The 27901-nt window shown below is 39.7% G+C and overlaps 1 protein-coding gene across 10 annotated transcripts in view; it reads left to right on the top strand.

The window, feature by feature from the left end:
* Nucleotides 1–15939, top strand: part of ZMIZ1 (zinc finger MIZ-type containing 1) — a 528960-nt gene extending 513021 nt beyond the window's left edge. For all 10 annotated transcript variants that reach the window (XM_053692110.1, XM_053692111.1, XM_053692112.1 and 7 more), the window contains 8 exons: nt 393–498; nt 806–966; nt 1079–1146; nt 1664–1732; nt 7109–7356; nt 9641–9804; nt 9957–10196; nt 11991–15939. In XM_053692110.1, coding sequence (XP_053548085.1) covers nt 393–498; nt 806–966; nt 1079–1146; nt 1664–1732; nt 7109–7356; nt 9641–9804; nt 9957–10196; nt 11991–12098 — 1164 coding nt within the window. In that variant the 3' untranslated portion in view covers nt 12099–15939. The remainder of the gene's footprint in view (nt 1–392; nt 499–805; nt 967–1078; nt 1147–1663; nt 1733–7108; nt 7357–9640; nt 9805–9956; nt 10197–11990) is intronic.
* Nucleotides 15940–27901: the final 11962 nt, after the last annotated feature.

The following is a 27901-nucleotide window of genomic DNA, read 5'->3' as shown; positions in this document are numbered from 1 at the left end:
AAACATGCGACTGTCTTTAAAAGTTCTGCCGTGTTTCTCTTATAGGTCAGAATGGGGAATGCTTCCACTTTTAAATATCTCCAAAAAACATAGGACCTTAACAAGATGTGCACAGTCTTTTTATATTTACAATTTTTGAGTCACCAGCTCCTACTGAGCATGTGCAAGAATTCACAGAATATACATATATACATTTGTGATTGGCTGATGGTTGTCACATGATACCGGAGGAGTGAAAATAGACATAACTTTGACATTTGTCAGAAAAAAAATCTAATACTCATTTGAAGTTCCGACTGAGTGCTATTGTGTTGTTTTTTTATCATGTATTTGTTGATTATGCAAATCTACTGTAGTTACTGGTCCTTTAATAATTTTTCTTTCTCTCACAGTCGCACTTGTTCGTGCTGCAGTTGGTTCATCGGCCTTCGGTACGGTCTGTACTTCAGGGATTACTGAAGAAGCGGCTGCTCCCGGCTGAGCACTGTATCACAAAAAGTGAGTATCCGTCTCCTTATCCAGCTTGTCTTCTCTGATTGTAGCCAGGCATACAACTAAATTAGAGGCTGCAGAGTATACAAAACATGGATAAGTGAACTAGCTTACTAATGGAAAATACAGGAGGAAGGATGCATTTCCTAGAAAATTACCTTTTTTTTTCCTAGATAAGTTGCTTTTGCAAGAAAGCTGTGCGATAAGTTGTCTTCTGCTGGGTTCAGAGAGACTGTTCTGCTTTTGTACAGAAATAGATATTATTTTTGACACAGTTATACTGCAACTTCGCCTCTTGTTTTTTCCTGAGCAGTAAAGAGGAACTTCAGTAGCGTTGCAGCCTCCTCTGGAAATGCAGCCCTGAATGGAGAAGATGGGGTGGAGCAGACAGCAATTAAAGTTTCCTTAAAATGCCCGATCACGTTCAGGCGGATTCAACTTCCTGCGCGGGGTCACGACTGCAAACATGTACAGGTCAGTCTTTGCACATAGAGATGCGTGTGGTTATCCGTACAAACACCTATCATGTTTCCAGCTCCAAGAGAGATGTTTACTGAACATGCAGTTTATTTCTTTGCATTTGTAGTGCTTCGATTTGGAGTCGTATCTGCAGCTAAATTGTGAAAGAGGAACGTGGCGTTGTCCTGTATGCAAGTAAGTAGTGTTTATTTCTTCTTCCTCTGCACAGTGTAAGAACATGCAGTAAATGTCACGCCCTAAATTAATGTATATCCTCTTAAAATTTACCCTAGTGAAACCAAATACACATAAGAGATTGAGCAAAAGATAGCTATATATAGGTATATATTTAAATATGTGTATGTTGATTGTGATTACAGAAATCAGTGTCACTGAATTGTAATTGTAGACTTTATTTGTAAAAAATGTTTGTTAGCATTAAACTTGTAACTATTTTTATTTAAAGTTAGAAAAAAGATCATACCTGAGTTTTCTGGTACCATTTTACAATAACAAGTGTTCAGAAATGCAGAATATTGACTGCTAATTATAGAGAGGAGGCAATTATTTGTGTATATTTTGGACCCTATAAATAAACTTGACTAGGAATATTATGAATCTCTTTTCTTATGCTTGTAGTTACAATATTTAGTGTTTGTGTAGTTACTGCTGCGTTTATCAGCACTTAGATATGTTACATTTTCTCTTTCAGTAAAACAGCACTGTTAGAAGGCTTGGAGGTGGATCAGTATATGTGGGGCATTCTCAATGCAATACAGAAGTAAGTATTCGCTCTATCTAAACAAGCCAACTTTTGGGGATTTACAAATTGCTATAAAGAAGCATTTTACTCTAAATATTTATCCCCTTGAATGTGTCCGGAATGGTCCATTTTAGCTGCTTTTGAGGGAGAGACCCATTTTGTATGTGAAATAGCTGCTTGTATTTATTCACCCCACACACACACACACCATAATTATCATTTCAATGCCAAACAAAAAATCCTTAGCAGATCTGCTTTACTTGCAGGCTCAGCCAATCGTTATGGGCATGTCCTAGGTGATGGTATCCTTGTATTTAACAGTAGTATATTAAAGGGACATTAAACACGTTGACATTGGATTATAAAAAAATGGTGGAACTCATTGCTTTACACTTATGTTTTTCATTATTCAGACAACTAATATAATTTAAATAAATAAATCTGCATATTATTCTCAGGCTGCTTTCAAAACATCATTCTATCTAGCATCTATTTAAGGTTTAATAACCCTTTAAGTTTTAATTTAAAGTTCTAATTTACTTCCATTATCAAAAATGTGCACAATCATTTTAAATGAAGACATATAAATATATACATATATAAGCATTTTTGATTGGCTGATAGTCACATGATTCAGAGGGCAAGTAAAATTTGAAATTTGTTGTAAAAAAAACTGTTACTATTTTAAAATTAAAGGGACATGAAACACAATTTTTTTCCCTTCATGGTTCAGTTAGAGCATAAGATTTTAAACAACTTTCTATTATCAAATGTGCTTCATTCTCTTTGTATCCTTTGTTGAAGGATCAGCACTGCTGGGAGCTAGCTAAACACATCAGGTGAGCCAATCAAAAGTGGTATATATGTGCAGCCATCAATCAGAAGCTAGCTCCCAGTAGTGCTTTGCTGCTGTTGAGCCTACCTAGGTGTGCTTTTCAACAGACGATGTTTAGAGAACAAAACAAATAAGATGTAAATTGGAAAGATGGTTAAAATTGCCTGCTCTGTGTAAATCAGGAAATAAAAATATTTTGGGTTTCATGTCCCTTTAAGACTAATTGCTTTTGCATTTTTTGATGATGCAATGCCACTGTACTCAATGCTCATTTAAGAACATTGTGTTTTAAGTAGTTTTTCAGTTAATTAAACATTGTAGATCAATATAACTGTTACTTATAAATTAAAATGTGTTTTGTATGAATACCTATTGTGTTGTTAAAAGATGGCACTAAACAAAACATGCAGCACTAAAACCTAAAGGACATGGTGAACAAAAACGAAATGTGCAATTTATCAAAACCGCTGCGAAGTAAAAACAATTTTTTTTTTTCAGGGCTAATTTTAATTTAGTTTGGTGCATGCAGGGCACAGTGGCTTGTAACGTACGGCCCATGATGCACTGCTTTCTCTCTAAACAGACGCAGCATTGCAGTGTGGGTACATGAAGCATGGGCCATATGCACCTATGTAGAGTAAAAGCTGTTGCTGAAACAGTGAGAATTTTTACTATAGTTATTATTGTTAATATAGGTTTATTTAAAAAAAATACTTCTATACAAAACTGAAATGCAGTCATGTGAATTGCATCACTAACTACTATGTCCTTTTAATCATTTTCTTTAAGGACCATTATGTACAGAATAATTACACAATAAACACAAAGACAATGCTATAGCACTTTGAATTTAAAATATTTTTTTTTTTTTTTTTTTTAAACTGCATGTTCTGTCTGAATCATGAAAGTTTAATTTTGACTTAAAGGGACAGTAAACTCCAACATTTTTATTGTTTAAAAAGACAGATAATCCCTTTATTACCCATTCCTCATTTTTGCATAACCAACACGGTTATATTAATATATTTCTTACCTCTGTGATTACCTTGTATCTAAGCCTCTGCAGATTCCCCCTGGTCACATGGCTATTAATTTATTATCTATTGATGTGCAGTAATAGGAGGCAGGGTCAAATCATAAAAAAAGTATTTAATGTTTTTAGTGTTTTTGTGCATTAGATTTTTTTCTGACCACGCCCCCACCAGGAACCCCCCCCCTTCCTCCACCGGCGCGCCTAGATGCGATCCTAAAATCATCCCATGATTCCCCTGAATCAGTCATCCATGTTGCGCAATTGAGAGGCAGTGAGCCGTTCCCTGCCCTCAATTGATTGCACAACATGGATGCTTCATAGTGATACTAGCTCACTATGAGCTAGCGCCACCCAGTGGTATCTCGCCGGGCCAATACCATGCTCCAATTAGAGGCGGTTCTCCAAACTGCCTGTATGATAAGCAAATCAAGACAGCCAATCGGCTATCAATGCTGCCGGGGAGGTGTGCCGGGCGTGGACGTCACATGAGTGACGTCGGACTAATACTGACATTGGCGGTTGGGAACACCGTGAAACAGGAGGAAGCTGCTGCATGCCGAGTCCTTACGTGACACATGTGTGTACTGTCACTCAGACTGTCAGTCCCGTCACCGATTTTTGCAGCAGTCTGACAGAGGGACTGAGTGCGAGAGCGTGGGGTGCCAGTTGCGGAGCAGACTTGCGGTGCGGAGCGGACTCTGGAGCTCAGCTGCCATGCCCAGTGCAGGCTGCCCATTACGGTTTCTGCAATTTATTTGAGCAAAGTACGTACATTGCCTTATTGCCTTTTTAAGCACTCATAGCAGCAGATTGATTAATACAATTAGATTATTATGTATCCCTTATCAGGCTCATTCACTATGGATATCGAGGTTCATGCTGTGATGTTAGAATATCTCACACACACCCATGCCATCACAGCATGAACCTTTGATATACAATGGTGGCTGATTTACTTATATAAATTTATTAAGCAATCTGCTTAGTTTGTCAGCATAATTTACTTGAGCACAAGAACAAATAATTAAATCTGAGCTGCACATTTTAGTAGCAAAACGTTCTACAATCTGTTGCTAAATGAAATCATGCACATCTTTGCTTTGCTATATGAAGGTAAATAAACTTAAAATATAAAATATGTATTCAACCTGTGAACTGTTGCAGAGTTTGTCATTTATGTGTCCCTGTTAATAATAATTTGTCCTTTGTTGAAGAGAGTTCAGTTAAAGTGCAATGTGTCATTTTCTTATGTTTGTGTTTTGGTTTTATGCTCTCAGTGCTGTAACTGTTGTTATTTTATTAAAGGACCAGTCAACACATTAGATTTGCATAATCAACAAATGCAAGATAACAAGACAATGCAATAGCACTTAGTCTGAACTTTAAATGAGTAGTAGATTTTTTTATAACACATTTCAAAGTTATGTATATTTCCACTCCCCTTGTACCATGTGATAGCAATCAGCCAATCACAAACGCATATACGTATAGTCTGTGAATTCTTGCACATGCTCAGTAGGATCTGGTGACTCAAAAATTGTAAATATAAAAGACTGTGCACATTTTTTTTAATAGAAGTAAATTGGAAAGTAGTTTAAAATGCCATGCTGTATCTGAATCGTCAACATTTAATTTAACCTGAGTGTCCCTTTAAGTGTAGAACAGTTGTTGGGTGAAGGCTACTTGTACCAAACTTTATTCTTCAGAATATTATCTGTTTCTTAAGTGTCTTAAACCTTATTTCTGTGGTAAAATGTAATCGCTCAGTGATGTCTCTTCAAAACTTGCAGAAACATCACTGAGCAATTAAATTTGAGTTTTTACCACAGAAATAAGGTTTAAAGGACCAGTCAACACAGTAGATTTGCATAATCAAATGCAAAATAACAAGACAATGCAATAGCACTTAGTCTGAACTTCAAATGAGTAGTAGATTTTTTTTCAGACAATTTTAAAAGTTATGTCTTTTTCCACTCCCCCTGTACCATGTGACAGCCATCAGCCAATCACAAATGCATACACGTACCATGTGACAGCCATCAGCCAATCACAAATGAATACACGTACCATGTGACAGCCATCAGTCATTCACAAATGCATACATGTACCATGTGACACCCATCAGTCATTCACAAATGCATACACACTTATTCTTGCAGATGCTCAGTAGGAGCTGGTGATGCGCAAAAACTGTGCACATTTTGTTAATGGAAGTAAATTAGAAAGTTTTTTAAAATGCCATGCTCTATCTTAATAATGAAAGTTTAATTTTGATTGAGTGTCCCTTTAAGACACTAAGACAGGCTTTTTTATATATATATATAATGTGTGGTTATTTAACCCACTTATGGTACTAGTAGGAAATCACCCAGCTACAGAGCCTAATAACGCAAACTGCTCTAGGCATCAGTCTTTGATTGCATTTTATTTGCACCTGCCACAATCTTTTTGTACAAAATTATATATTTGGTTTTGCACAGGTTGGCAGCCGTGCACACATTGCTCTGGCCTTTCTTTTCTCAGTAGCAGATTGGTTAATTTAAGCTCTGCAATTTGCACAGTGCAGTGCAAGATCCTTAATTTAGTGAGTAATATAATACAGGAGGTCAATATATTGGAGCTGAATAATAGGAAACTAGGAGTGGGTTTGTGGCACCTTCTTAGTATGGTAAATTATTATTCTTTTTACAACACAGTAGTGAGTAGAGAAGAGATTGTGCCTCATTCTAATTGCTTAGTAACTGGCACTGTGCCACAGAATTGTGTGAATGGGTATGCATGTAGTGTGTGTGTCAGTGAGCAGAGTATGTGTGCTTTATTCTCCAGGTAATCAACACATTTCAGATGAGCTGGTGCTTTAGTGCAGTGTTTCTCAATTACGGTCCTCAAGTACCCATAACAGGCCAGGTTTTCATTATAGCTAAATCGGTGCACAGGTGAAGTAATCAGCTGATCAGTAACACAGTGGTTACTAACTTGCTCTCACCCATCAGCTGATTATATCACCTGTGCACTGGTTCAGCTATAATTAAAACCTGCCCTGTTGGGGGTACTTACGGCCCATGATATATTTGTTTCTCCGGCGTATCATATCTAGTGCCTCACCAGCCTCTGACCTCACCGCACGTCAGTGCTATTAACATGCATTTTAGCCAATTAGTGCTGTGTCATGCACAACTCCACGGGGTGAGCACAATGTTATCTTTATGGCCCACATGAACTAGCAGCCTCCTGTTGTGAAAAGCTAATAAAAAAAAAAGCATGTGATAAGAGGCTGTCTGTAGTGGCTTAGAAACAGGCAGAAATGTAGAGGTTTAAATGTTATAAAGTATATTAATATAACAATGTTGGTTGTGCAAAGCTGGGGAATAGGTAGTAATCTTTTTAAACAATAACAATTTTGGTGTTGACTGTCCCTTTCAGTTGTGGTTTATTCAAATTAGAATCTGTGAATTTTTAAGTATAATAATTTTTTAGTTTTTTTTAATATTTTCTTACGGCATTCTTTTTTTTTTTTCCTCTTTAGCTCGGAATTTGAAGAAGTGACAATAGACCCTACATGTAGCTGGCGACCAGTCCAAATTAAGTCGGAAATCCACATTAAGGATGACCCTGATGGTATTCCATCAAAAAGGTTTAAGACCATGAGTCCCAGCCAGATGATTATGCCCAACGTCATGGAGATGATCGCAGCCCTAGGTCCAGGTCCATCCCCATATCCCTCGCTACCCCCTCCTCCAGGAGGCAACAACTCTGGAGAGTATGTTGGACAAGGTGAGATTTGTGTTGGTTACAATATGTTTGTGAGATCTTACAAAATTTTAGATTAATTGTGGATTAAAGCATTCATGCTCCTATTTATATATTCAACACTGAGTAGGACTTAGATAAGGACAGAATATATATATTTCCCAACAAAAGTTGTACATTAGATTTCTGATTGACAGTCAGAGTTTGTTATCCTTACTGTCACCTCTAAGACACAAGCAGAGACTTGAAGGTTGGTTAATACTGATGGACCCATCCAGTCCAACCTATATATTTAAGCATACAAATCTGACATGAGGAGGGGGCAGATGGGTAATGGGTTTTGCAACTGCCGCCATTCCCTGATGTGGATAGAGGAAGGGGCCAATAGAATTATGACTGACAGTGATGCAAATTCATTTTCACCTATCCAAAACTGTGTGTGAGTAGTCCCGCAATAGATAAATACTAATAGCCATAAATAGCACATGAAAAATAAATATTAGTAGCCATAAATAGCACATAATACATATTACTAGCCATGAATAGCACATGGTAAATAAATATTAGTAGCCATAAATAGCTCATAATACATATTATTAGCCATGAATAGCACATGATAAATAAATATTATTAGCCATAAATAGAGCAATATTATTTTTATTATTATTATGGCAAAGGATCTATTGTATCTATTATTTTTTTTATTTTTTTTTCTTCAAATTGCCTTCTTATTTCCAGTTATATTTTATAGTATTCTTATCAAAAAATGTATTGGGGTAAACCCATAACATATATAACCCTGTACATAAGCGGCACACTGTCCTACCTCTCTGTACATAAGTGGCACACTGTCCTACCTCTCTGTACATAAGCGGCACACTGTCCTACCCGTCTGTACATAAGTGGCACACTGTCCTACCCGTCTGTACATAAGTGGCACACTGTCCTACCCGTCTGTACATAAGCGGCACACTGTCCTACCCGTCTGTACATAAGCGGCACACTGTCCTACCTCTCTGTACATAAGCGGCACACTGTCCTACCCGTCTGTACATAAGTGGCACACTGTCCTACCCGTCTGTACATAAGTGGCACACTGTCCTACCCGTCTGTACATAAGTGGCACACTGTCCTACCCATCTGTACATAAGCGGCACACTGTCCTACCCGTCTGTACATAAGCGGCACACTGTCCTACCCGTCTGTACATAAGTGGCACACTGTCCTACCCGTCTGTACATAAGTGGCACACTGTCCTACCCGTCTGTACATAAGTGGCACACCGTCCTACCCGTCTGTACATAAGTGGCACACTGTCCTACCCGTCTGTACATAAGCGGCACACTGTCCTACCCGTCTGTACATAAGCGGCACACTGTCTTACCTGTCTGTACATAAGCGGCACACTGTCTTACCTCTCTGTACATAAGTGGCACACTGTCTTACCTGTCTGTACATAAGCGGCACACTGTCTTACCTGTCTGTACATAAGCGGCACACTGTCCTACCTCTCTGTACATAAGTGGCACACTGTCCTACCTCTCTGTACATAAGTGGCACACTGTCTTACCTGTCTGTACATAAACGGCACACTGTCTTACCTGTCTGTACATAAGTGGCACACTGTCCTACCTCTCTGTACATAAGTGGCACACTGTCCTACCTCTCTGTACATAAGTGGCACACTGTCCTACCTCTCTGTACATAAGTGGCACACTGTCCTACCTCTCTGTACATAAGTGGAACACTGTCCTACCTCTCTGTACATAAGTGGCACACTGTCCTACCTCTCTGTACATAAGTGGCACACTGTCCTACCTCTCTGTACATAAGTGGCACACTGTCCTACCTCTCTGTACATAAGTGGCACACTGTCCTACCTCTCTGTACATAAGTGGCACACTGTCCTACCTCTCTGTACATACGTGACACACTGTCCTACCTCTCTGTACATAAGTGGCACACTGTCCTACCTCTCTGTACATACGTGGCACACTGTCCTACCTCTCTGTACATACGTGGCACACTGTCCTACCTCTCTGTACATAAGGGGCACACTGTCCTACCTGTATGTACATAAGGGGCATACTGTCCTACCTCTCTGTACATAAGTGGCACACTGTCCTACCTCTCTGTACATACGTGGCACACTGTCCTACCTGTATGTACATAAGGGGCACACTGTCCTACCTGTCTGTACATAAGTGGCACTCTGTCCTACCTGTATGTACATACGTGGCACACTGTCCTACCTGTATGTACATAAGGGGCACACTGTCCTCAAGTCTCTTATCATTTCTATTTCTAGGTAATAATTACCAAGGTCATGGCAACTTTGATTTCCCCCATGGAGCTTCTGGTGGGACGACGATGAACGATTTCATGCACGCACCTCAGCTTTCCCACCCACCTGACATGCCAGGGGGAATGTCTTCAATGGACAAGCCGCTCAGTCACTCCATGCAGGATTCTGTAAGTAGCAGATTTTTACCATTTTATATATAACACACATATATATATATATTGAGGGCCACACACCGTGCTGATACAAGGAAGGGAAGGAAATTCTAGTACCAGTACATGTTTTGTTGACTATACTCTTCGCTTTGTGTCTTTTCCTACAGATCCCCCATGTGGGAAATTCTGATCAACCACATAGCGGCATGCCTCAAGGTTTACATCCGCCTCACCCAGGCAGCCAACCCGGGCAACCCTTACATCATGGTGGGCCAGCTCCTCAATCACGGCATCCACCTCAAGGTCCCAGCCACCCCCATGGTGACATGAGTTTTAACCCCTCCTCAGTTCTAGAAGGTCAGCCTGGTGGACAAGGACCTCCTGACATGCCAGAGCCTTCGCTGGATGTAAGTTGGTGCAGTAGTTTTATGTCCCTATGTTGCAAAACCTTTATCCCAATAAAGCTACAACTCGCACAGGCGTATCATTTGTACACTTCCTGCAAATGCTTTTTGGCTTTAGTAGGTAGCACGTTTACAATATAATTGCTGTATTTAGTTCAGAGGTTGTCATCAGAACTTGGGCGAGGTGTTGATCTTAAAGTATTCTAGTTTTCTAACCTTCTGATTGTTTTTTTTAACCATTAAATATATTGAAAACGAAGGTAGCAAATTTTTCTGCTTTTGAATAATTTGTTCTGAAATTTTTATGAATCTTCCAGTTTCCAGACAAACAAGCAAGAAATAATGGTGCTAAGGCTTTTATATAGTTACAAGGTTTTATAGCTCATAGTAACCAGTATCAGAGGCAAAAGGCAGAATTAATATAGTGGGATTTGTTTTTTTTTTGTAGTCCAAGGCGGATAAGCCAAAGTTCCAGAAAATGTCAAGATGAGTGATCACAAGAAAAGCTGTGTTGTCAGGAATCTGTTAAATATTTCTCTGTGTTTGATGAAAGATTTTTGTTCATCCAAACATTTGCACAGAATAAATCACCTACTATTTCATCACCAAATATTCTTTATCTAAATGAACTTCCATTTGCTTTCTACTTGGTGACCTATTCTATATGAATAATCTTTTTCTATTTAAAGTTCTGCATTTCAACATCTAGTTAGCCAATCACAAGAGACAAATGTGTGCAGGCACCAATTAGCAGCAGCTCCTACTAGTGTATGATATGTGCGTATTCGTTTTTAGCAAGGGATTCTAAGAAAACGAAGCACATTTGAAAATAGAAGTGAATGTAAAAGTGTCTTAAAATTACACGCTCTATTGGAATCATGCAAGTTTCCTATCCCTTTAAGTAAAATAGTTTGCATAAAAAAATTGTTTATTATGGCAAGTATTTTAAAATAATTTTCAAAAATTAGCAAACATTACTTACAGCCATGCTGTCTGGAGCATTGTGCACCACCCCCCTTATCAGTGTTTAGACACAGGCATTGTATTTCAACTGAGTTCACAGCTTCTAGGCTGCTCCAGCAGATAATCCCTATGCATTTTTGTATTCTACCAAAGCAACAATAGATATAGATAAAGCCATAAAATAAATTGTGTGGGGGGAGTTAGAGCTTTACAATTTGGAAACTTAAAAGAAAGGGTTAATGGCGAGGCACTGCAGTATAAATTTGCAGGTAAAGTGCAATTTATTATATTTTGTCTCTATCCAAACTTGTTTTATGTCCCTTTAATGTAAGGAGTGAATCACAAAGTTTTATTAGCCAGGCAAGTTGTTTTATTTATGTGTGTGGAATGCTAAACAAAAACTTAGGAGCCAGCACTAAAATTCTATGAATCGTGGCTCACGCAATTCACCAAACCCTGCTGTAGAAGAGCATGGTAAATAATCCTATGCCAGGAACAAACATTACAATAATACTCTATATGAAAGGAAAGAACAGGCCAGAAGAACATCATCAAAGTGGGCAGGTACGCCTGGTATTTTAGACTTGGCTTTTATGGAAACCTTTTCCACTTATATAACACATCAATGGTCCATTAGGGTTTTAGATATACATATAGTTTCAGATATTGTTTGTACAAGAAGACAATGTGCCGACTTGTTAGCGACACTCCTCTGCGAGAGGTATAAGATAGCTATTTTGAAACTGAATTGTAACAGTTGACTACTGTTTTGAACTCAGGAGTTTCCTTGCTTATATATTTCTTTATTTTATATATTTTATTTCTTTTCTGCAGCTCCTCCCAGAACTCGCAAACCCTGATGAGCTTCTCAATTATTTGGATCCTCCAGATCTTCCCAACAACAGTAATGATGACCTACTTTCCCTCTTTGAAAATAACTAAAATGGGAAAGAGAGGGGTTTGCTCTCCTCCCGAATCCATAATTCAACCCAATTGACAACACACAGGCAGGGAAAGCTCCAGTAAGACCACCCCTTACGTTTTGATACTGCCCATCTACCCTCTTGTGGCCAGCTTTCTGGCATACTCCTGGTGACGTTTACTTTGAAGACTGATGCGCATTCAGTGACGCTGCTAAATGGGAACCAGGAGTTCAGGCTACCATGGACATTAGACGTGGTGCTTGATCTTGCTCCTCTACCCCACCTCACAGGTTATTGAGGGGAAAAGTGATTTCACCTTAAAACACAACAAGGAGGAGTCAATGGTGTGTGCCTAAACCACATACAATGTTTCCCATCTAGGATGCCCTGTGCTTTGCCCCTTTTCTTACACATCAACGGTCTCACATCAGCTGGAAAAGAAGAACTGAATCAGGATATTGAAACAAAGATGGAATCAGCACACACAAAGCACAAAACTCCAAAGCAGTGAGCAACTTGCAGGTGACATCATGCTCACAATGTATACAAAAAGGCACTGAGATAGAGGACAGCCATGCTGGGGGCCTCTTGCTTGTTCTGTTTGTTACCTGGGTATATTTTCCCCCCATTTGTATTGTGGCATTGTTAAGAAAACTCCCAGGTCTCTGGCCAGACACAAACCCAAACCTCTACAGTTCCTATGTGAACAGACTTCTGTATCAAACGGTTTGAAAATCCTGACTTCTTATCCCATGGACATAAATGCAGTGCCCTTAATTCCTCTCTCTCTTTTTATTTTTTTCTTAATTATTTTTTTGTTTATAAGCTGCATCACACGGGGCATTTATTATGGTTAAAAAGGCAGCTTTTAAGGAGTTTTTGTTCTTAATTATTATATTTTACCCAAAGACTGTTACACAGTATCTGGCCTTTTTATTTACCTGCCTGGCGAGGATTTTCTTTTTTATATATATATTACAAAATCCACACAAAAAAAAAACAGTTTAAAAAAATAAATAAAAGTTTGTTATTTGTGCAATCTTCCTTATAAGCCACCCTGTGGTCAAGGTACCTTAAAGAGTTTGGGGGTGGGGGCTTCTAAATGCATGAGTCTGACTCTGTTTCCGTGCTTCTGAGTTGTTAATGCTGCTTGCTTCTGTAACATCGTTGTTATATTTGTACAGAAGTGCATGTGTGCCAATCAGTGCTTTTCCTAGTTTGTCTCATAATTTAACCCTTTCACTGCTAGATGGTTTGAACAAAATCTTTAGCAGGGAAAAAGGTTAAAAGACATAATTTTTTTTGGCTGTTTTGTAAACAAGTTCCCTTTTTTTCCTAGCTGTGTCAGCTTTAATATTCTGTGTCCTTTTTTTCTTCTTCTGATATTAGTTTGATTATTTTTTTTTTGCCTGTATGTTTTGCTTGTACAGATGTGAATGACACACCAAACAAACCTATTTTGTTGAACTTTTTTGTTTTCTCTTTCTATCACCAAAGTTGTATTTTGTAAATTTTTTTTATTTAAAAAGATATAAAAATGAAAGGAAAAAAAAAAAAACACAAATGACAAGACAATATTTCCTTCTCTTCCCTTTGCAGCATTTTGAATTTACCAGCATTATTTTCGTTTTGTCTTCATATAGAAAGCGCTGCTTTCTGTTATAAACATGTCTCTGTGTTTTTATTTTGTGTGTGTGCATAAGCATTCTTTTTTTTTTTTTACTTTTTCAAAATGGCAGCACAGGACGCTGTTCATATGCAATTCATTGTTTTAAAGGAAAAAGAAAAAAACTATTGTAAATATATTTTAGAGACACTTTTTTTGCGTCCCTGTTCATTCTTTTGCAGATTTTTTTATGGGTGTTTTTCCCCCCCCTCTGTTTCACGTTTTTTTTTTGCAGTTGTGCCTGCAATTCATTGCTCTGTATTATACCAAATGCTGCTCTGGGATTGAATGGGTTAGAGTGAACTTTAGGGTATAAAAGTCCATTCTATGCTAAAACATAGAATCTGTGCCAACTGACAGAGGGCTTTGAAATGCTAAAAGATGCAAATTGAAAGTTTAATGTTGAGGTCTAACCTTATATACAATACTGTTTTTTGTTCCATATTTTTAGCCTTACCAATGGTCTTACTTGTCTTAGAATTCATATATGCACTGTCATTATATGCAAATAAAAATGACAGACTTGCCCTGCACTAAAACAAGTTGGTTATACCAAGAGGTTTACACTCCTGGTGGGTTAATTTGGTTTTATGAGGTTTCATTTTCACAAGAATATAAATTACATAGACGTGACTGACAAAATAAATATATTCTTAGAATTAGAGGGATAGTGAACACTTAAATATAAAAAACTTAATTATACATAGTAAAATAACTTTTCAATATACCATTGTGGATTTGCTCCGCCAAATAAGAAAAGTGAGGGGTCGAATTAAAAAATGACAGCAAACAAGGTGTTAATCTTTTCTAATAACATTCAGACTCTGCTGATATGTTAATCTATTGGAAGATTACAGAAGATGTTAAATGTGTTTACCGTCCCTTTAAATGAGCATATTATACTGTGTCAATGCGGTTTTTGAAAGCGTGTGCGTGAACTAGACGACCATTATATGGTGATAAATCGTTCCCACACAACTCCAGATTTTTCTGCCCTTAAAAACTACGGACCTCAGTACCTTTTATTGTTGATAAATAGCAGCAAATACAAATAACGTTCATGATCTACCTACAGATTTGCAGCTGATTGGATAAATCAGTAAGACTATATTTATGATTGTTTGCAGTACATTATAGTGCTGAATAAATGTCTCACTATTGCCACCATACTAAAATCTAATATTGCTTTAAATGTCTTACCTGTAAAATGCAAATCTTAAAGTTAAGTGTAACCCCTTCATTGCCAGAAATGCACACTACAGTGTGTGTGTGTGTGCTGCAGCGTTACTGAGCATTCATTTAAATATAAGATGGAGAACAAAAATGGTTTTAAGGCAGTTTGCAACTGGAATCACTTTAACCCTTTAATGCTAAAGAAGGATAAAGAGATTATAGCATCGTCGGCTAATGTTTTACCCTATAATGGGTTAATGGACTTAACACACCCTTTGTAAATATGTATATGACCAGTAGAGACATAAAACACAGACACATTCATTTTCCTTGGAATGTGCGTTTGTTTGTTTTTTATTTTGCAAAAAAAAAGTGGTTAAAAATGAAAAAAAAAAAAAGTGTGTTTCCATTTGGCGTGGAAATAATCCTATATTTGGGAGGGCAGGGCGATGTGATGGGCCGGGTGCATTTTGTGTGAAATCACAGCATTGTTTCCACTCCTGTAAAATACTTTGACCCTTTGTGGAGAAATTAAAAAAAAAAAAAAAGTTTTGTTCTGTTTTATCTATGTAACATTTTAGCTGACTCGCATTAGTCCTGTGTATTTTTAAGGTGCTACATAAGGAGTAAAAACACCATGAAGAAAAGTGGAAAATGGGAATACGTAAAATAATAAAAAATAAAAAAAAGATTGTAACCAAATTCTTTGTACAATTTTTGATATTGTAATCAGATGGAAATAATGAGAAAAAAAACCCTAAAATTTAAATGAAATGGTACAATCTATAATAAAACATGCAAAAAGGGCCACTGTATTTTGTCTGTACATTGTATGTACACTTTAATCATTCATATTTGTAACTCCTTCTCTGCCAGAGAGAACAGTGTCCTCTCTCTAGCAGTGAAGGCAATAAAATGTTCAGAAATAAAATAAATGTGCTTTTTAGTCTTGCAAAACTGTATGTAGTTAGTTGTGTCCACCTTATATTTATCAAATAAATATGTACTCAGATGAAACCTGTATGCTTCGTCTCATGTTGTTATTTTGTATTTAAGAAAGGAGTTTCTACAATAGTATAATTTATATATATATATATATATTTTTTTTTTTTTATTATCTTTGGACGTATACGCAAATTATGCCGCTTCCTCACCCTGCTGTCTCCCACCCCTACCAAGGGCTCCCAAGCTCCAGGGCCAATTACAGGACCCCCAAAGCAACACACCCCCATCAATGCATCCAGACACAGGGCCCCCAGGCCAGGGTCCTAATTCCAGGGCTTTGGCCAGGACCCTGACTCTGCTCACATTTAACTGATTAGTTACTGCTAGACCAGCCGTCACCTGATCATCTGCTTCCTGTCCCACTAGCACAGATGTGCTATCTAATCTTTGAATGGGGAAAGGGCTGTAGGCACTCAGTGTGTGGTCCCATACCTGCCAGACCTTCAGTCCAGGTCCTATTTCCCTCAACTGCTCAGTCCACGCACTCCCTGCTCCTATGACCAGTTATTGTGTGTGTGTGGGGGGGGGGGGTTGGCACCATAATCTCTAATCAGCATAAATTATGTATCTGTGATGTCAACGCACGCAAAATTTTACAGCAGCAGTATGACTTGCAACATTCCCAGTCCAAGTTGAAAATATGAAAGTATTGGAAAATTAAAATGGTCTGCAACATATTGCTTTGTATGCAAAGGTAAATCCTTTTATAGAACACAGAAGTTAATAAAGGGACATGAAACTGATACATTTTCATGATTCTCACAAAGAAAATTTTTTTGGGGGGGGAATCCAATGTACCTATGTTACAGCATTTACTTTACTCTCTTAGTGTCCTTTACCTGGGAAGGCTCAGGAGCATGCACGTCTCTGGAGCACTAGATGGTAGCAGTGTTGCATCAATTTGTAACTGATATACGTTTGAGCACTAGGTGGCAGTAGTGTTGCATTGATGTTTTTAAGTCTAGTAAGGGTTTGAACACTAGATGGCAGCACTGTTATATCAGTTTGTAACAATGATACACTTCTAAACAGAAGCAGCAATGTTGTACTGTTTGTAACAATCTTATAAAGTTTTCAACACTAGATGGCAACACTGTTACATCAGTTTGTAACAATCTTGTAAGGTTTTGAGCACTAGAACTGTTATTTCAGTTTGTAACAATCTTGTAAGGTTTTGAGCACTAGATGGCAGCACTGTTACCTCAGTTTGTAATAATAATACACTTCTAAACAGAAGCAGCAATGTTGTACTGTTTGTAACAATCTTGTAAAGTTTTGAGCAATAGATGCTGCCATCTAGTGGTGCAGACACATTCATGCTCCTTTACCAAGAAATACAGCTGAAAATTGTGCTTGTTCCACTTTCTGGGATATGTGAGCTCCCCCCCCTAACCTTGTCAGCAGTCACTTGCTGTTAAAAGGTGGATTATCAGTTTTGCATCAATAATCATTGTAGGAAAAACATTCTTTGCAAAAGCAATGGACATATTAGGCAGTTTAGGTGTGATTGTAAATGCATAAATATATATTTGTATTTAGCTATTAGATGGAAAATAGAAAGGAATTTATGTCTGTCTGTTTACATACCTGCTAAATAAATTTATTACTAAACAACTTAGTTGAATCATTGCTAAACCACCTTAAGGGAAGAGGACAGGCTTCCCCAGTCTCTCTCTTTGAACACTAAATAAATCATTGCTTGAATGAAGTATTCAGAGCAAAGATTATCCTGAGAATAATTTGTACAGGTATTTCTTTTACATGATATGACGAGTCCACAGATTTCATCCTTACTTGTGGGATTACGGCTCCTGGTCAGCAGGAAGTGGCAAAGAGCACCACAGCAGCGCTGTATGTATATATATATATATATATATATATAGCACCTCCCTTCAATCCCACTCCAATCATTCTCCCACTCCAGTCATTCTCTTTGCCTGTGTTAGTGATAGGAAGAGGTAAAGTGAGGTGTTAGTTATAGATTCTTCAATCAAGTGTTTATTATTTTTAAATGGTGCCAGTGAGTACTATTTTTCTCAGGGTGGAGCATCAGATGTTTCAGCAATGGGAATCGTTGAGTTTTGTCCTACTTTATCACTCACTCCCTATGTTGGTGCTGCCCTGCTGATGGTCTAAGATGTCACATAAGGCCCTATTTGTCCCCACAGATCTACAGGAGGTGATGTAAAGAGTCCTCTTATCGTGGGGGACAGGTTCAGATCAGCACTACGGTAAGTACAGTCTTTTTGTTTTCAAGACTATATAGTCAGGCTGACACTGGAGATGTAAATGAGGGGTTGTTAATCCTTTTTTTATATGTGGCATGGTAATTGGGGATCACATTGGCTTATGGCAATAAACTGTGGAGATCGGGTTTACCCAACATTGATTTTTTCTTACGGCGCCTTTTTATGTATGTATCACGCCCACGAAGGGCGGGCTACGTTTGTGCGCTGGATGCGCACTTGTTATTCCGATCCTGTACACGGAGGGCTCCGGTTGCTTCCTAGGTCCGCTTGATTTAACTTAAAAGAGCTAGATCAGCAAGCAGACTTAGGTAGTGGTTGCTTGAGGCAGCTGTTTGGTGAGGTAGGCGCCACAGCGGAGCTGTGGCTTGGTGCAGGGGTTAATTTTAGTTTTAATACAAAAGTGACTATATTAACCTAAGATATATATTTATTGGGTATAGCAACTGCTTATTGTTTGTTTGTTCCCGTTTTTTGCAGTAAAAAACTATCGTTTCCAAATTGAAATACAAATTTATGTCTTTTTAAAATTTAAAGACACAGTATTTTTTTGTTATTTTTTATATCTGACACGACCAATTTTGCTCTTGTTTTTTCTTTTTATCATGACTGAATTACTGGAACAGACTTGTTCCATGTGCTTAGCTGCCAATGTGGAACCCCCTCTTACATTTTGTCCTTCCTGTACTGAAAGGGCTTTACAATTTAAAGAACACATTTTCTTTAATGCAAATAACTCTAAGGATGCTTCTCAGCTTGATGAGGGTATGCTGCAACTTTCTCCCCAAGCATCACAGCCTTTAACACCTGCTCAAGCGTCATCAACTGCATCCACCTCATTTACGCTGCAGGATATGGCGGCAGTTATGTCATCTACTCTTACAGAAGTTTTTTCTAAGTTGCCAGTGTTGCAAGGCAAACGTAGTAGAAGAGTGGACCAGGTGGTCCAGGCGACTTCTGACTCACTTGTTGGCGATCTCCGATGTACACTCCCAGGGCTCTGAAGTGGGAGGCAGGGAGACTCTGAAGGGGGAAGTGTCTGATTCAGGTAGTGCATTACCCCAGACAGATTCAGAGGTAATGTCCTTCAGATTTAAGCTTGAACACCTCCGTCTGTTGTTGCGGGAGGTTTTGCTGACTCTAGATGATTGTGACTCTATTGTGGTCGCACCAGAGAAATTGTGTAAGATGGACAAATACTTAGAAGTTCCTTCTTATTCTGATGTTTTTCCAGTTCCTAAGAGAATTTCGGATATTATTACACGGGAATGGGAAAGACCGGGTATTCCGTTTTCACCTTCCCCTACCTTTAAGAAGATGTACCCTATAGCTGACACCGTTCGGGATTCTTGGCAGACAGTCCCTAAGGTGGAGGGAGCTATATCTACCCTGGCTAAGCATACAGCTATTCCTATTGAGGACAGTTGTGCTTTCAAAGTCCTTATGGACAAGAAATTGGAGGGTCTTCTAAAAAAGCTATTTATTCATCAAGGGTTTCTATTACAACCGACGGCCTGCATTGTCCCGGTTACAACTGCGGCCGCATTCTGGTTTGATGCCTATGAAGAATCTCTTAAGACTGAGACTTCTTTAGAGGAAATATTGGAGAGAATTAATGCCCTTAAGCTGGCAAATTCTTTTGTTACAGTTGCCGCTTTCCAGATCGCCAAATTGGCGGCTAAAAATGCAGGATTTTCAATTTTTTTTTTTTTTTTTTTTAAATATTATTTTTATTGAGGTATAATGTAACAATTCAAGCAAGAATTTGCAAGGCATGCATGTACAGTGAAGAATTGCATTGACACTGGGAAAAGAATAAAAATTAGATAAAAACAAAACATTAATATACTCAATGTCACCGGTTATACACATGCCATACAGGGAAGACAAATTTTATCTAGATATGCGAAGAGATAAGAAAATTCAACCTAATTTTTTCTGTTATAAGGCATCCCCATTAGTGTATGTTAACTTGAAGATATATCATATGCCCCTAGAGAAATATAAAGGCCACTCTTGGACCTCCTGATTTATAATTATGCCGTAACAGGGGGGCTTGGGGGAAAGAGAACAAGGAAAATGGGCCACTTATGGACCCAGGATGTAGGTGAAAAAGTTAGGTCATCAACACTTACATATAGTGAGTTACTTAAACAAGCACCAGTTATAATATATATTAGTGAGTTACTGTTCTCATTGAAATACATACGCTAACCGAAAGCAGGGAAAATGTAAACAGAGATTGCCAGCAGAAAACACATAAGCAGAAGAAGGAATGCTAATAGAGACAGCCAGCTGAGATTGGGCTATGCTCCCTTTCAGCAGTAGCTTTAGCAGTCTGAGAAGTATGTGAATAGTCTAGATAGAGGGGACCCCACATGAGCAGAGGGACAGTGCATTTAGACAGTGCATTTATATCTTGAACGTTAGTGACACAACATACGTTAAGATAACATTTACCCCAGGGCATTGAAAGGGTTAATAAACATATGTTGAGCTACATAGTTACTGGTCATTACGCAAATGTCCGTGTACCTCTGATATAACATATATTAACACAGTACTTTGACCCCAAGACAGGGAAGGAGTTAATATACGTATGCTGGGCCTCACAGTTATACTAGGAGCTAATAAAAATATGTTGAGCCCAGCAGTCCAAGTCTCAGAAAGGCAGCGCACCCCTTCTCTAGGCTTATATGGGATCATACCTGGGAGCCCCCAGGATCAAAGTTCCGGTTGCTGCAACGTGTACTGATAATGTCAGAAAGGAGACGAAAAGTTCCCTTAAGAGTATCAAAACCGGCTGCTCGATCTCTCGGTCTCTCCATCTCCAGGGCAAGGCGGTGATGAACAGCAAGTGGTTTCAGCGTCATGACCCTGTTCCAGGTCTCTGCAGCAGCGCTCAGCTCACAACACACTAATGCCGTCCCAGGCGGTCTCAACTCACCCTCCGTCACCCTCCGCTCGTCGAGCTCCAGACACCTCCCGTCGGTGCAATCATCGTTATGTAAGAGGTACGTTCCTTTCCGACCTGGAGAGACAACTTTTGCTGCGCCGCTGGCTACTTTTAATGATACGGCTGCAGGCTGTTGCCGCCTAGGGGGATCTGTATGTATATCCCTCGTGGCTGGAGCGCCATCAGAATAGTCCTCCACTACGGTAGGGTTCTTTACCGGTGGGCTCGAGTATTTTACTGCTTCAGTCAGAGCCTGGATCCGGGGTGCTGGGTTTGTCATGTTCAGGATCGGCTCTTGAAGACTTGTTTTGTTTTTAGGTTTCTCTTCAGGGTCTCTTAGTTTCTCCTGGCGGTACCCCACTTGCCTGGCTATTACACGGGTGCTCTCCCATTCAGCGTCCCAAGCCTGCTGTATCTTTGCATGATGTTCCTGCAGCAGTCTTGCCACCGCTGTCAGAACCATTTCTGAGCTCAGCGCCATCTTTAGTGGGTACATACTTGTGAGGGAGATATCGTTTTCTTCTGCTAACTCTTCTATATAGCAAGGATGGTGCTAGGCAGATATAGGTAGTGTTGGTTGCAGATGATACTTGGGTTAATACTGCGCACACAGGGCACAGCTCGTTGTGGGGACAGGCTGAGGCTTCTGTTTTAGGGGAAGGCCTCAAAGTGCAAAGTCCGGTACTGAGGGCTATGGAGCCCAGTCACCATTCAAAAACCCTATTCCTTGAATTCGGACTACTTCAGACCAGCCTCTCCACTGTTTTGAGCAAAGTATTGCTAAAAATGCGATGCAAAATCAGGTATCAATGAAGATAGCTTGAGGAGCTGAAGCTCAGTGCGACCTGTAAGATGGCCGCCGCCCGGGTGTCCCCCAGGATTTTCAATTTTAGCATGCAGAGCCTTATGGTTAAAATCTTGGTCTGCGGATGTGTCCTCTAAATCAAAGCTTTTGGCTATTCCTTTCAAAGGTAAAACCCTATTCGGGCCTGACTTGAAAGAGATAATTTCTGACATTACGGGAGGTAAGGGTCATCTCCTACCTCAGGATAAGAATTCTAAGCAGAGGGGTAGACAGAGTAATTTTCGTTCCTTTCGAAATTTCAAGGGAGTCCCCTCTGCCTCTTCCGCTAAACAGGAAGGGAATTTTGCACAAGCCAAGTCCGTCTGGAGACCTAACCAGGCTTGGAACAAGGGTAAACAACCCAACAAGACCGCTGCTGCTCCCAAGACAGCATGAAGGGGCGGCCCACGATCCGGGACCGGATCTAGTAGGGGGCAGACTTTCTCTCTTTCTCCAGGCTTGGATAAGAGACGTTCAGGATCCTTGGACACTAGAAATCATGTCTCAAGGGTATCAGCTGGAGTTCAAAAATTCCTTCCCAAGGGGAAGGTTCCTTCTTTCACGATTGTCTGCAGACCAGATAAAAAGAGAGGCGTTCTTACGTTGTGTAAAAGACCTCTCCACTATGGGAGTAATTTGTTCCGTTCCAATTCTGGAACAGGGGCAGGGGTTTTACTCAAATCTTTTCGTGGTTCCTAAAAAAGAGGGAACATTCCAGCCCATTTTAGATCTCAAGAGTCTAAACAAGTTTCTCAGAGTCCCATCCTTCAAGATGGAGACTATTCAGACAATTCTTCCATTGATCCAGGAGGGTCAATATATGACTACCGTGGATTTAAAGGATGCATACCTTCACATTCCTATCCACAAAGATCATCACCAGTTCCTAAGGTTTGCCTTTCTGGACAAACATTTTCAGTTTGTGGCTCTGCCCTTCGGGTTGGCCACGGCACCCAGGATCTTCACAAAGGTTCTAGGGTCTCTGCTGGCGGTTCTCAGACCACGGGGCATTGCAGTGGCTCCGTATCTGGACGATATTCTGATCCAGGCATCGTCTTATCAACTGACAAAGTCTCATACCGACATCGTTCTGTCCTTTCTAAGGACTCACGGGTGGAAGGTGAATCTAGAAAAGAGTTCACTAACTCCACAGAGAAGGGTTCCTTTCCTGGGAGCTCTAATAGATACTGTATCCATGAAAATCTTCTTGACGGAGGTCAAAAAGTTGAAGATTCTGAATACATGCCGAGCCCTTCAGTCCAATCCTCGGCCATCAGTGGCTCAGTGCATGGAGGTAATTGGATTGATGGTGGCGGCAATAGACATCATTCCGTTTGCTCGTTTTCATCTCAGACCTCTACAACTGAGCATGCTCAGACAGTGGAATGGAGATTATGCAAATTTGTCTCCTCAGATAGAGCTGGATCAGGAGACAAGAGACTCTCTTTTTTGGTGGTTGTCTCAGGATCATCTGTCCCAAAGGAGGTGCTTCCGCAGACCCTCATGGGTGATTGTGACAACGGAAGCCAGTCTACTAGGTTGAGGTGCAGTCTGGAATTCCCTGAAGGCTCAGGGTGTGTGGACTCGGGAGTCTTTACTTCCAATCAATATTCTGGAGTTAAGAGCGATATTAAATGCGCTCCAGGCTTGGCCTCAGTTGGCTTCGGCCAAATTCATCCAGTTCCAGTCGGACAACATCACGACTGTGGCTTACATCAATCATCAGGGAGGAGCAAGGAGTTCCTTAGCGATGACAGAAGTTTCCAAGATAATTCGGTGGGCGGAGGCTCACTCTTGTTATATGTCAGCAATATACATCCCAGGAGTGGACAACTAGGAAGCAGACTTTCTGAGCAGACAAACGTTTCATCCGGGGGAATGGGAACTCCATCTGGATGTCTTTGCCGCTCTGATTCTCAGGTGGAGCAGACCAGAATTGGATCTGATGGCGTCTCGTCAGAATGCCAAGCTCCCAAGATACGGATCCAGATCAAGGGATCCTCAGGCTGAACTGATAGACGCCTTGGCAGTGCCTTGGTCGTTCAGCCTAGCTTATGTGTTTCCACTGTTTGCTCTCCTTCCCCGGGTAATTGCTCCGATCAAACAGGAGAGGGCTTCAGTGATTCTAATCGCTCCTGCGTGGCCGGGCAGGACTTGGTATGCGGATCTGATGGACATGTCCTCTCTGCCACCGTGGAAGTTTCCATTGAGGCAGGACCTTCTCATTCAGGGACCCTTCCTTCACCCGAATCTAGTTTCTCTGCAGCTAACTGCTGGGAGATTGAACGCTTGATTTTATCTAAGCGAGGGTTCTCTGATTCGGTCAATGATACCTTGATTCAGGTACGTAAGCCTGTTACTAGAAAGATTTACTATAAGATATGGCGTAAATATCTTTATTGGTGCGAATCCAAGGGCTACTCATGGAGTAGGGTTAGGATTCCCAGGATTTTAGCTTTTCTCCAAGAAGGATTGGAGAAAGGGTTGTCAGCAAGTTCCTTAAAGGGACAGATTTCTGCTTTGTCTATTCTGTTATACAAATGTCTGTCAGATGTTCCAGACTTTCAATCTTTTTGGCAGGCTCTAACTAGAATCAGGTCAGTGTTTAGACCAATTGCTCCTCCTTGGAGTTTGAATTTAGTTCTTAATGTTCTTCAAGGGGTTCCATTTGAACCTATGCATTCCATAGATATTAAGTTGTTATCTTGGAAAGTTTTATTTTTGGTTGCTATTTCTTCTGCTTGCAGAGTTTCTGAGCTTTCAGCTTTACAATGTGATTCTCCTTATCTTATTTTCCATTCTGATAAGGTGGTCTTACGTACCAAACCTGGTTTCCTTCCTAAGGTTGTTTCTAATTAGAATATTAATCAGGAAATTGTTGTTCCTTCCTTGTGTCCTAACCCTTCTTCTAAGAAGAAGCGTCTGTTACATAACTTGGACGTGGTTCGTGCCCTGAAGTTTTACTTGAAGGCGACTAAGGATTTCCATCAATCATCTTCATTATTTGTTGTTTTTTCTGGAAAGCGTAGGAGTCAGAAAGCTACGGCTACCTCTCTTTCTTTTTGGCTGAAGAGTATCATCCGTCTTGCTTATGAGACTTCTGGACAGCAGCCTCCTGAAAGAATTACGGCTCATTCCACTAGGGCTGTGGCTTCCTCATGGGCATTTAAGAACAATGCTTCTGTTGAACAGATTTGTAAGGCTGCAACTTGGTCATCTCTTCATACTTTTTCCAAATTTTACAAATTTGATACTTTTGCCTCGTCAGAGGTTGTTTTTGGGATAAAGGTTCTTCAAGCAGTGGTGCCTTCCGTTTAGGTTCCTGTCTTGTCCCTCCCTTTTCATCCGTTTCCTATAGCTTTGGTATTGTATCCCACAAGTAAGGATGAAATCTGTGGACTCGTCATATCTTGTAAAAGAAAAGAATTTACCTTACCTGATAAATTTATTTCTTTTACGATATAACGAGTCCACGGCTCACCCTATCAGTTTTCCAGACAGGTTTTTATTTTGGTTAAACTTCAGTCACCTCTGCACCTTGGCTTTTCCTTTCTCTTCCTAACTTCGGTCGAATGACTGGAGTGGGAGGGAAGGGAGGAGCTATATATATATAGCTCTGCTGTGGTGCGCTTTGCAACTTCCTGCTGACCAGGAGGCGTAATCCCACAAGTAAGGATGAAATCCGTGGACTCGTCATATCGTAAAAGAAATAAATTTATCAGGTAAGCATAAATTTTCTTTTTTAAATTTTTTAGCGTTGATACTATGTATGTGTATTTGTTTGTGATTAGTTAACAAGGGTTCTTTTGTTATGGGGGACAGGGAAATCAGTAAAAAGAACAAATATAAAACAATATACTTCTTTGACAAAATAAAGCTGCAGTTTTATTGCAAATTCTTCTCAGGTATGAAGGTTCATAATCATGTAGTTTACAAATTATATTTAATGTCCCTTTAACTATGTGTTTAAAAACTTTGCAAGGGACAACACAGCAGAAAGAGCTTGCTGAATATATAATAAATAATAAACAACACTGTTAACCAACCCTGCACCAGACACCAGTTTGGCACAGAAAGGGTTAACCAACCATGTTTCTCACAGTCTAGCCACTCCAGACAAGCCTGTGACCCGATTCAGTCGGTGCGGGGGTTAATAAACACTCTCTAGTCTATGCTAGACCTTCGAAAAATGCCCCAACTTCCCTTTTATGCCACCCACACTGAACTATCTCTGCTGCCACCACCTAAGATTATTATATGGGGAAAACCCAGATTAACAAATTTAAATCCCAACACACAATTTTAGCAAAAATAAATCTAGAAAACACAGTACTGTTATGCCAGTCTCTTTCAGGAACGTGGTTCAAATATTAAACAATGTCAAAATTTAATTTCATTTATTATGAGCAGAAAAAGTCACAGTGCATTTATATATAAAAAAAGTTATCAAACAATTACCAAGAGCACAACCGTTTTCAAAATAAAAGGGAGAAAATATTGCATAACATAACTTTACCCAAAGAATAGCCTCCTGAGAAATGGAATTGGAAAATTGTCAGCTTCACTGTCATTCACAATTTCCCATGTAAATTGACAAAATTATTGTGTTGGAATCGCAGTTTAATACAGTTTTTTCTGAGGTCAGATTTCTGACAGGCCCCTCTGTGTGGACAGGGAAAGTAACCACACCTCCTTTTTATAACAGGTCATAAAACCTCTGAAACCTTGATATAGAACAACGTATAAATTCTTGCTATATATACCCAGTACATATAAGCAATTCCCTTGGGACATCATGAGGATTATTCTGATATCAAACATGGCATGGTTGACATATTTTTAGCATCCAGTGTCATATATGTGATAAAAGCATGTTTCAACATATACTAGTGTCACCTCTTATTGACTTAAGCCTGTGTTTAGGACACTATTTTCTGTCTTTGTAATCGCCGAATTATAAAAATCACTGTAGTACAAAGGTTTAAAGGGAAAATCTAGTCAAAATTAAACTTTCATGATTCAGATCGGGAATGTAATTTTAAGCAACTTTCCAAATTACTTTTATCAAAATTGCTTTGTTCTTATTGGTATTCTTTGTTGAAAGCTAAACCTAGGTAAGCTCATATGCTAATTTCTTTACTAAGATATGGTGAGTCCATGGAATCATCATTTACTAGTGGGAATATCACTCCTGGCCAGCAAGAGGAGGCAAAGAGCACTACAGCAAAGCTGCTATATATGTCACTTCCTTTACCCATAATCCCAAGTCATTCTCTTTGCCTGCGGTGCAGGTGAAGGTGAAGTTTTGGAAGCACTTTTAGTTTGTGGCTCTTCCATTCGGCCTTGCCACAGCTCCAAGAATTTTCTCAAAGGTACTGGGGGCTCTTTTGGCAATGATCCGGTCTTGGGGCATTGCATTAGCGCCTTATCTGGATGTGATTCTGGTTCAGGCTCCGTCTTTGCATCAAGTAAACTCTCATATGGAGATCTTGTTTTCTTTTCTTTGCTCCCACGGTTGGAAGGTGAATCTGGTAAAGAGGTCTCTGATTCCAGCCACAAGAGTAGTGTTTTTAGGGTCCATAATAAACTTCCTACTAATGAAGATATTTCTGACAGAGGTCAGAAAAACAAAGATCTTCGGCTCTTGTCTTGTCCTTAAGTCCTCTCCTCGGCCGTCAGTGGCTGTATGTATGGAGGTAATTGGTCTGATGGTAAGCTTCCATGGACATTATTCCGTTTGCTCAGTTCTATCTCAGACCTCTGCAGTTATGCATGTTAAGGCAATGGAACGGGGACTATGCGGATCTGTCTCCGCAAATAGTTCTGGATCACGCGACAAGGGACTCTTCTGTGGTGGTTGTCTCAGCAACACCTCTCCCAGGGAAACTTGCTTTCGCAGACCTTCCTGGGTGATCGTAACCACGGATGCCAG

This window comes from Bombina bombina, chromosome 9 (assembly GCF_027579735.1).
Source record: "Bombina bombina isolate aBomBom1 chromosome 9, aBomBom1.pri, whole genome shotgun sequence".
NCBI classification, from domain to species: Eukaryota; Metazoa; Chordata; class Amphibia; order Anura; family Bombinatoridae; genus Bombina; species Bombina bombina.
Note: the sequence above shows the minus strand (reverse complement) of the source record. Positions and strands in the feature narration are given on the sequence as shown.